Source organism: Pinus tabuliformis, chromosome 6 (genome assembly GCF_031772625.1).
Source record: "Pinus tabuliformis cultivar Carrire ecotype Pingquan chromosome 6, CPIR1, whole genome shotgun sequence".
Taxonomy (NCBI): Eukaryota; Viridiplantae; Streptophyta; class Pinopsida; order Pinales; family Pinaceae; genus Pinus; species Pinus tabuliformis.
The window spans coordinates 445,986,495-445,996,708 of NC_142292.1; the positions used below are offsets into that span (position 1 = coordinate 445,986,495).

Consider the following 10,214-nt stretch of genomic DNA (forward strand, 5'->3'; position numbering starts at 1 on the left):
AAACAACTATAGGAAATACCTGGTTCAATTCCACGGGTTCGGTTCAACTTCAAGGACCAAGTCTTCCAGGCTCCTGCAACCTTCCCTCTATCTGACGCAACTGGGGATCTTTTCACCTTCTCTCACAACTCTGTTGCTCCTCTCCTTAACTTCGCTAAATCTAACCCCCTTCTTTTTTGGTCTTTTCCTTTTATATCCTTCTCTGTTACCTAGACTGCCAGTTCCTGCTCGGCTGTTCTTTCCCTCGGCTGCTTCTGCACCTTCCCACCCCCTCAGCTTCCTTTTCCTTTCACTGCCACCTTGCCGCAACTCTTGCGCAACTGCTTGTTCCGCCAACCAACCGTTGTTTCCACTCATTTCCTTCTCGTCCTTTGGTCAACCAAAACTGGTCAAAACCTTTTCAAAATTAAACGAAGGCCCCAACACACACAAGTGGGAGGATTACCTCCATCTGGTTGAGTTGCATATAATAATGGACATCAAGAATCTAGCTGGCGCTCGAACTATATTTGAAAACTCTAAGACAGTGAACAAATCAATGGGGACACGACCATTGCACAGGACAGGAACTTTGGGACTGGTGGGCAAAAAGGTTGACTCTATAAATTTCTACAATACGAAAATTGAGGATTTATCACTCAAGCTGGAAATGGAACAGAAGATTACACTAACAGAGAAGCAGGTAGCAGCAGCCTTCATAATTTTTAACAGTAGCGCTGCTGCAGCACAGGTTGTGCACTCACAATTTGCAGATAGATGGGTTGCAATGCCTGCTTTCGAGCCTCGCCAAGTAGTGTGGAAAAACCTTTCCATTCCCTTCTACCAGAGGATGATTCGACAGATCGTTGTAAAAGTTATTGTGTTTCTAACTGTTGTCTTCTACATGATTCCCATCACCTTTATCTCTGCATTTACAACCCTTGATAATCTAAAGAAGCTTTTTCCGTTTCTGAAAGCTATTGTGGGTAAAAAAGCAATTGAAGGCATCGTTGAAGCTTACTTGCCTCAGCTTGCTCTGATTCTCTTTTTGTATTTCTTGCCTACAATTCTCATGATCCTCTCCAAGGCTGAAGGGATTCCTTCAGAAAACCATGCTGTGAGAGCTTCGTCTGCAAAGTATTTTTACGTTATAGTGTTCAATGTCTTCTTGGGAGTTACAATAGGTGGCACCTTGTTCGAGACCCTCAAGCAGGTTGAAAAACAACTCAGCTCAATTGTGACGTTGCTTGGCAATTCTATTCCTCCCAATGCTACCTTCTTCATCGGTTTTATTGCTCGCAGGTAAGTTGGGTTTATCTTCTCTTGATTTCAATTTCCTGAAACTATTCTCTAGTTCTTAGTCTCTGAAATAAGTCGTTGTTGGTTTCTTATAAGTCGTCATTGGTTTCTTATTGATGAGATGGGTTTTCTTCTTCTGGTCTCAATGTCTCATGGCGGATTGTCCTTCTAAATAGGTTTTTTGTAGGTTCAGGACTTGAACTTTCTCGCTTGGTGTCGCTAGTGATATACCATGTCAAGAAGAGATATCTTTGTAAGCAGATCTACAAGAGGGCTTGGGTTCCTCCTAGTCTTGCTTATGCTACCAACGTTCCAAATGATATATTGATCATCACCATTGCTCTTTGTTACTCTGTTATTGCTCCCATGATCCTTCCTTTCGCTATTCTGTATTTTTCTGTGGGATGGTTTGTGTATCGGAATCAGGTGACCCTTTTTCTCTATAAACCTTGTTTGTTTATAACAAATGGAAATTGATGCATCAAGATCCATATGAAAGAGACATGTGATAAAGAAGAGAAGCTAAGGGATTGAGAGAAGCACATATGCAATGTTGTAAAAAAGAGTTGCGGGGGAGCGCCCCCCCCTCGAACCCGCTCCCAATCCACGCTCCGGGCCAAAATAGGGAGCGACCTCTGGAGCGTCGCTCCCATCACTCCGGAGCGAAAATTAAAGCCCGGGAACGATTAGGGAGTGATCCCTCCCGAGCTTTTAATTTTCGCTCCAGGAGCGACACGCGCGTCGCTGGGAGCAAAAAGCGCAAAAAAAATCGCGGACGCCAAAAAAAAAATAATTTTAATTTTTTTTTTGTTTTAAATTTTTTATTTCATTGTGACTTGAATGAGTTGAGGAGAACGCCAAGGAGATTGTGCAAAGGAGAGAGGAGAAGCGAGGAGCAAGCGCCGAGGAGCAAGGAGCAAGCCTGCAAGGAGGTTAGTAACTTAGTAATTTAGTAGTTTAAACTTTAGTTACTTCGTAATTTAGTAATTTAGTTTAGTTTAGTTAGTAATTTAGTAAATATATAACTTATTTAGTAAATGAATCATGAATCTAAATAAATTAAATTAATTAATCTAAATTCATTAAATTAATTTTCTCATTCCCATTCCCATTAAATTTTTCAAATTCAAAAGCCTACAAATATCAAACATCATGGACCTGGTTATATTTCATGGCATTTTATTCTTCTTGGTCCCTTTTCTGGTTATTATGGTGTTGGAGAGTAGGGGGATGAAGAAGCTAGAGAAAGTGGATTTGATGAAAACCTCGGTGAGGAGGAGCTGGAGGAGGGTGAACATGACTCAAAAAACTAAACAAGACCAAAACCCATTGTGGAAATATGTTAACAGGCCTGAAGCAGGGAGAGGGGGTGGAACCACTAAATTTCATTTCCCCCATTGCAACAATAATTACACAGGTTCATACACCCGTCCCAGAAAACACCTCTGCGGGAAAAGGCCATGGGATGGAGATAAACAAATAGGAATCAAAACTTGTGCAGCTGTGTTAGCAGCAGATAGAGCCAAATAAATAAGGGAAGAGGAGGAAGCCCAATATAAATCTAAAAAATCAAGGGGTTTCTTTTAACCAAGCTCACAATCACAAGCACAAAGAACCCCTTCAGCATCCTCCCAAGGCAGTGGATATGGAGGCATAAGGTCACCAGCTTTAAGGCGTAGAACCATATCAGATTTCCTTGATGAGGGGTGTAGGAATGATGTGGATTCAAAAGTTTACAGGTTTCTTTATGCATGTGGGATACCATTCAATGTTCTTCACTCACCTTATTGGCACGAAATAGTTTCTGCCATAAATGATGCCCCTAAAGGATACAAGACCCCTGGGTATGACAAGGCAAGAACCGTTGGACTTGATCATGAAAAGCAAAAATATCACATTCTTTGAATAGAATGAGAAGTTCTTGGACTGAACATGGGGTGTCCATTGTATCTAATGGATGGACAAATGTAAAAGGCAAGCCATTAATAAGTGTTCTTGCTGTGTCTGTTAGTCGTGCCATCTTTCTAAATGCATATGATTACTCAGACAAGTTCAAGACCGCCATCAACATTGCAGAAGCATTACTTGAAACAATTGACCGTATTGGGTTGTACAATGTCATGCAAGTCATCACTGATAATGCTCCTAATTGTAAGGCAACGAGAGCAATTATTGATGATAAATACCCCAACATATTTTGGTCTGGGTGTTTGGTTCACACATTGAACCTTTTGATGCATGATGTTGTTAAGAACAAAAATGAACAATACAAATGGATTGGTGATTTGTACAAGAAAGGCAAACAAATGATAAAATTTATTACAAATCATAGCAATACCCATGTCCTTTTCCGCAATCACTCAAGATTGGAGTTGTTGAAGATTGCGAAGACTAGATTTGGTAGCTATTACCTCACCTTCAAGTGCCTTTTGAAGGTAAGAGAGTCAGTGGCTAGCATGGTATCAAGTCCACACTGACAAGTATTAAAGGAAAGGGCTACAAATGCAGCTGACAGGCGAGGTTTTGAACTGGTGGAGGAGGCCGCTCTCGATGGTATGTTTTGGTCAAGTGTGAGGCAAGTATTGGATTTCACCAAGCCCATTTATGACATGATTCGGTTTGCAGATACAAATAAACCAGTGATTGGCGAGGTACCAAACAAACCAGTGCCACTGAAGTATCTGCCTATTTCAAGGCGCACAGCTGCACATTCCTCCCTGTCAGGTATCAACTTTTCTAATGCATCCAAATATCCTCTAGTTACCTCTGCATCTAAGTGGGGTTTGGTCCTAATCCCACCCCCTGGTCCAGGTTGGCCCAACCAAGATGTAGAGTAGTATTTTGGCGTAACGATATACGCCAAGCAATGCAGTGGAATATTAAGTTTATTCTACCATACACACACACAATCGTGAATCAGTTTGTACAAGTCGGGATCTTTGTTATGAACAATATCTTTTATTTGCCCCAACATGGTATCATCTACTCATACACCTTGCCAATCACTGGTTTACCTGTATCTGCAAACCGAATCATGTCATAAATGGGCTTGGTGAAATCCAATACTTGCCTCACACTTGACCAAAACATACCATCAAGAGCGGCCTCCTCCACCAGTTCAAAACCCCGCCTGTCAGCTGCATTTTTAGCCCTTTCCTTTAATACCTGCCAGTGTGGACTTGATACCATGCTAGCCAATGACTCTCTTACCTTCAAAAGGCGCCTGAAGGTGAGGTAATAGCTACCAAATCTAGTCTTCGCAATCTTCAACAACTCCAATCTTGAGTGACTGCGGAAAAGGCCATGGTATTGCTATGATTTGTAATAAATTTTATCATTTTTTTTCCATTCTTGTACAAATCACCAAGCCATTTGTATTGTTCATTTTTGTTCTTAACAACATCATGCATCAAAAGGTTTAATGTGTGAACCAAACACCCAGACCAAAATATGTTGGGGTATTTCAATGTTGTTAAAAGCGCGATCAGGATTAAATCGGCGCCGGGAATAAAGCGGAAAAAATCGGCAAAAGCGGGAAAAAAGCGTTTGGCACAAAAATATTCATTTTTTTTCATTTTTTTTCAATTTTTTTAATATCTAAACCATCTACAACTTAAAATAAATACATTGACACATAAATATGATAAAAAAACTAATATATAAGATGTTTAATATCATTTCTAGCGCTAAAATCACACATAACATTGAATCATGTCCTGAATAGTAAGTCCTGAGTCCCAACTCAGCCTCAAAATATCAACAAAAAATATGATAATGTATCTCATCATGTCATAATGTCATATACAATAAAATGAAAGTCTAATCCTATTGATTTCCTCTGCCCCTCTTGCGAGAAAATGGCACAACTTTCTCTTTCCCTCTAGATGTAGAAGCTGGTGCCTGTGCTGGTGGAAATGGCAATGGAGTCTGACGTGCTCTAGAAGCTGAAGAACTAGTAGTAGCAGCTACAGGAGGCTGAGGTAGACGGAGACCACGTCCTCTACTGGTGGTAGTGGTAGCCCGGGTAGGCGGTGTCACCTCCTCCTCCTGCTCCTCCTCCTCCACCTGCTCCTGCTCCTGCTCCTCCTGCTCCTCCTCCTCCCCCTCATCCTGCACTAACCAATCATCAGTGGGATCCATGAGAGGCCTCTCGGTCTCAACCCTCCATTCAGCAGTGGTGTCAATCCCATCCAATGAGATGGCTTCCGTATCAGGTGTCCTCTCTAGTTGTCTCACCCACAATCGAAGATTGTAGTAGACATAGACCATGTCATTAAGTCTATGGGACTCCAACCTGTACAAAGTTCATGAAATAATAATTAATAATTAATATTATAAAAAAAATATTGTTTAAAACTTTAATGAATTCAAAAATTTATTTGGAAATTTGCAATATTTTAAATGTTTAAGTGTTAACCTATTGCGCTTCTTGTTGTGTATTTTTTCAAATACACTCCAATTGCGCTCACATCCTGAGGAGCTGCATGTTTGGCTGAGGATGCGTACGGCAAGCTTTTGCAAAAGGGGTACTCTGCCACCATACATCTTCCACCATGCGTCTACAACAAAATTACAAATAAAATTTTAAATAAACATAAGAAAAAAATGGAATTTGAAGAGACAATGAAATTTGAAACAAAGTTACAAAGTACAAACTAAAAAATACCTGGCATTTTAATCGTCCTATCAGTGACAGCCATCTCAAAGCCAAATGTGCCACCTGACATCTTATATGTCTCAATTTGTCTAGAGATCTCTATACGTTGTTCTGGAGATCTCACCATCTTCTGGACACAGGTTAATAATCCTTCCACGACCTCAGCATCAAAACCAAACCCACATGCATAAGAAAATGCAGCGTTCAGGAAAAGCCCAGCAGCATGAATGGGACGATGGAGTGTGTTGTTCCATCACTCATCAATCACTTCCCATAGAAGGAGTTGTCTCTGAAACCCATCATCTCCCTTATCATCATAGTAGGACCGAATGGCTTCTTTGGCCCTGTCCATGGCTTCATACAAATAGCCCATTGCGGGCTTCTCACCATCAACCAACCGAAGAACCTTTACCAAAGGTTCAATAACAGCGCATACCTCCTGCACTCCCGCCCAAAAGTCTTCCTGGTATGAAACTAGTCTGCACACGGCCTCTCCTTCTGGTTTGCGACTCATTGACGAAGCACGCCACTCCTCTGAAAGAAACATTCTCTTCAAATCCCACATAGAATTCAAGAGGGATTGAAGAGATATGAAACTCGTCGCAAACCGTGTAATGGCGGGGCGCACCAACTCTTTGTTGTTGGTGCATTTTCTCATCAAGCTAAGCACAGATGTGTGATTGTAAATAAATTTTGTGATGCTTTTTGATGAGTCAACAATATCTTTGACAAAGGGAATTTTCCCTATGTCCTCTAACATCAAATCAATACAATGGGCAACACAAGGTGTCCAAAATAAAGTAGGATGCCTGTCCATAAGCATTCTACCAGCAGCAACATAATTTGCAGCATTGTCCGTTATGACTTGGACAACATTTTCTGCACCCACCTCCAAAATAAACACATCCAGCAAATCACATAAAGTTCTTGCATCTTTGATTTGATGAGTTGCATCAATAGATTTGATAAACATAGTCCCCTTGGGACAACTAACCAAGAAGTTTATAAGGGTTCTCCCCTTTTGGTCAGTCCAACCATCTGACATAACAGTGCATCCTGTTTGTGCCCATGATGCCCTAAAATCCTCCAATCTTTGGGTGTAGTCACGCTTTTCATCTTGAAGAAGCCGGCCTCTGAAATCATGAAGAGAAGGGATTTTGTACCCCGGGCCAACACTGGCAATAGCATCAACAGTAGGTTGGAAAAATGGATTATTCCTTACAATGCTGAAAGGAATATCACTCCAGAGGAGAAATTTTGTCATCAACCTGTCAACTTGTTCTTTTTCAGTTCTTTTTAGCATTGAACCGATAGTTGGTTGTGAACCAGGTGTGGTTCGAGGAACAAAATATGATGATGCAGCTACCGGATTGACTGACGCTGCAGTAGAACCAGTGCCACTTGGCCCACTTCCTTCAGCTGACCTTTTTAGTTGCCTTTTGAGTTCTTCTTTGGCCTCTCTAGTGTGCTCTAATTCTCCCAATGCTCTCATGGCTCTTTGGATAATTTCAGGATTTGTATTTAGACAGGGCCCCACATCATGTCCAGGGATTTGTGCAAGGTGGAACTTCAACCTGTACACCCCCCCGAATATCTCCTTTCCACACAACTTGCAATACAAGTTTTGTCTATCATTCGGAGTTTTAGGTTCACCATATTCCCAGAAAGGATCCAATTTCCTTGGCATGTTTGTTTTTGAATTTTGAATTTGCAAACCTATGGAAAATAAGGATTAGGAAATAGGAATTTAGGATTACATAATACAAATTACAATTTAGCATTTACAAAATTACAAGTTAATTATTTCCAAAATCCCAATTTCCAAACCCAAGTTACCCAACCAAATGCAAAAAAACAATGAAAATTCAAAAAAAATAAACAATGTTTAAAAAAAATGAGAAAATAAAAATAAAAAATTGGTTCTCATAGTCATAACAAATTACCCATCCCAAATCAATGAAAAATTACAAAAAATTCTTTAAAAACAATGAAAAACAAAGTTTTTATAGAAGCAAAACAAAAAAAAATTAATCTACATACCTTTTTTATGGACAAATTGGTGATCTTGTCTTGGATTTCTCCTAAAAACACTTGGATTCGCTCCCAAATTCGACGAAAACCCTTCAACTCCTCTCCCTCACCTCTTCTCCTCCTCCTCTGCGCGGCGACAGCATAATGACATAAAAAAAAATCGTTTTTGCCTATTAAAAGCCCGCTGCCCCGTGCCTCTGCGATTTCTATGGAAAAAATCGCGATTTTTTCAAAAAAACGCGATTTTTTCCGAAAAAATCGGTATAAAAAAAAAAGCCGCGATTTTTTGGGATAAAAATCGCGATTTAAGCGGCTGGGGGATAAACTCACGATTTTATCGCGATTTTAACAACACTGGGGTATTTATCCTCAATAATTGCTCCCACTGCCTTACAATTAGGAGCATTATCAGTGATGACTTGGATGACATTGTACGGCCCAATACGGTCAATTGTTTCAAGTAATGCTTCTGCAATGTTGATGGTGGTCTTGAACTTGTCTGAGTAATCATATGCATTTAGAAAGATGGCACCACTAACAGAAACAGCAAGAACACTTATCAATGGCTTGCCTTTTACATTTTTCCATCCATCAGATATAATGGACACGCCATGTTCAGTCCAAGAACTTGTCATTCTATTCAAAGAATGTGATATTTTTGCTTTTTCATGATCAAGTCCAATGGTTCTTGCCTTATCATTCCCAGGGCTCTTGTATCCTTTAGGGGCATCATTTATGGCAGAAACCATTTCGTGCCAATAAGGTGAGCGAAGAAGATTGAATGGTATCCCACATGCATAGAGAAACCTGTAAACTTTTGAATCCACATCATTTCTACACCCCTCATCAAGGAAATCTGATATGGTTCTACGCCTTAAAGCTGGTGACCCTATGCCTCCATATCCACTGCCTTGGGAGGATGCTGAAGGAGTTCTTTGTGCTTGTGATTGTGAGCTTGGTTCAAAGAAACCCCTTGATTTTTTAGATTTGTATTGGGCTTCCTCCTCTTCCCTTATGTATTTGGCTCTATCTGTTGCTGACACAGCTGCACAAGTTTTGATTCCTATTTGTTTATCTCCATCCCATGGCCTTTTCCCACAGAGGTGTTTTCTGGCACGGGTGTATGAACCTGTGTAATTATTGTTGTAATGGGGGCAATGAAATTTAGTGGTTCCACCCCCTCTCCTTGCTTCAGGCCTGTTAACATATTTTCACAATGGGGTTTGGTCTTGTTTAGTTTTTTGAGAGTCATGTTCACCCTCCTCCAGCTCCTCCTCACTGGGGTTTTCATCAAATCCACTTTCTCCAGCTTCTTCATCCCCCTCTTCATTTTGGCCCCTCCGTTTCCTACTCTCCAGCACCATAATAACCAGAAAAGGGACCAAGAAGAAGAAAATGCCAAGAAATATAACCAGGTCCATGATGTTTGATATTTGTAGGCTTTTGAATCTGCAAAATTTAATGGGAATGGGAATGAGAAAATTAATTTAATTTATTTAGATTAATTAATTTAATTTATTTAGATTCATGATTCATTTACTAAATAAGTTATATATTTACTAAATTACTAACTAAACTAAACTAAATTACTAAATTACTAAGTAACTAAAGTTTAAACTACTAAATTACTAAGTTACTAACCTCCTTGCAGGCTTGCTCCTTGCTCCTCGGCGCTTGCTCCTCGCTTCTCCTCCTTGGCTCTCCTCAACTCATTCAAGTCACAATGAAATAAAAAATGCCCCCCAAGCCCTTTAAAAAAAAAAAAAATTAAAATTAATTTTTTTTGGCGTCCACGATTTTTTTCACTCTTTTTGCTCCCTGCGGCACGCGCGTCACTCCCGAAGCGAAAATTAAAAGCTCGGGAGCGATCGCTCCCGGACTTTAATTTTTGCTCCAGGAGCAACACTCACGAGGTCGACGGGAGCAACACTCCCGAGGTCGCTCCCTGTTTTGGCATGGAGCACAATTTTTTTTATCGGGAGCGCACTCCCGACCCCCTCTCGAGCCACTCCCGCCTGGAGCGCGAACTGGGAGCGGGTTCGAAGGGGGGGGGGCGCTCCCCCGCAACTCTATTCTAGATTATTGATGTGATATGGTTCAATGATAAATCTATGTTTTTTATATCTAATTCATCATTCTACATGTTTTTGTTGACATATATGTATCAAAAATTAAAAAATATATATATTTTTTAAAAATCGCTCCGGGATTCGCTCCCAAACCGGGAGCTTCTGAAAATGCCGCTCCC

General features: G+C 40.5%; 1 protein-coding gene and 1 pseudogene across 1 annotated transcript; one reads left to right on the top strand and one right to left on the bottom strand.

Moving 5' to 3' along the window:
- Nucleotides 1–472: 472 nt before the first annotated feature.
- LOC149259221 (CSC1-like protein ERD4 pseudogene) lies at nt 473–1,285 on the top strand (annotated as a pseudogene).
- A 3,679-nt stretch (nt 1,286–4,964) lies between these two features.
- On the bottom strand, nt 4,965–6,080 carry LOC149259222 (uncharacterized). Its single transcript, XM_089375156.1, has 2 exons — nt 5,696–6,080; nt 4,965–5,572 (listed from the first exon to the last, which is right to left on the bottom strand). Exons 1-2 carry the CDS (start codon nt 5,821–5,823, stop codon nt 5,104–5,106), a joined length of 597 nt encoding a protein of 198 aa, XP_089231282.1. The 5' UTR covers nt 5,824–6,080; the 3' UTR covers nt 4,965–5,103.
- Nucleotides 6,081–10,214: the final 4,134 nt, after the last annotated feature.

Excerpts from the sequence above, each read along its gene's own strand:
- LOC149259222 (XM_089375156.1), bottom strand. The coding sequence starts at position 5,823 with ATGTATGGTGGCAGAGTACCCCTTTTGCAAAAGCTTGCCGTACGCATC. Across the intron at positions 5,573-5,695 it reads CACAACAAGAAGCGCAATAG|GTTGGAGTCCCATAGACTTA; the intron begins GTTAACACTTAA and ends AACTTTGTACAG.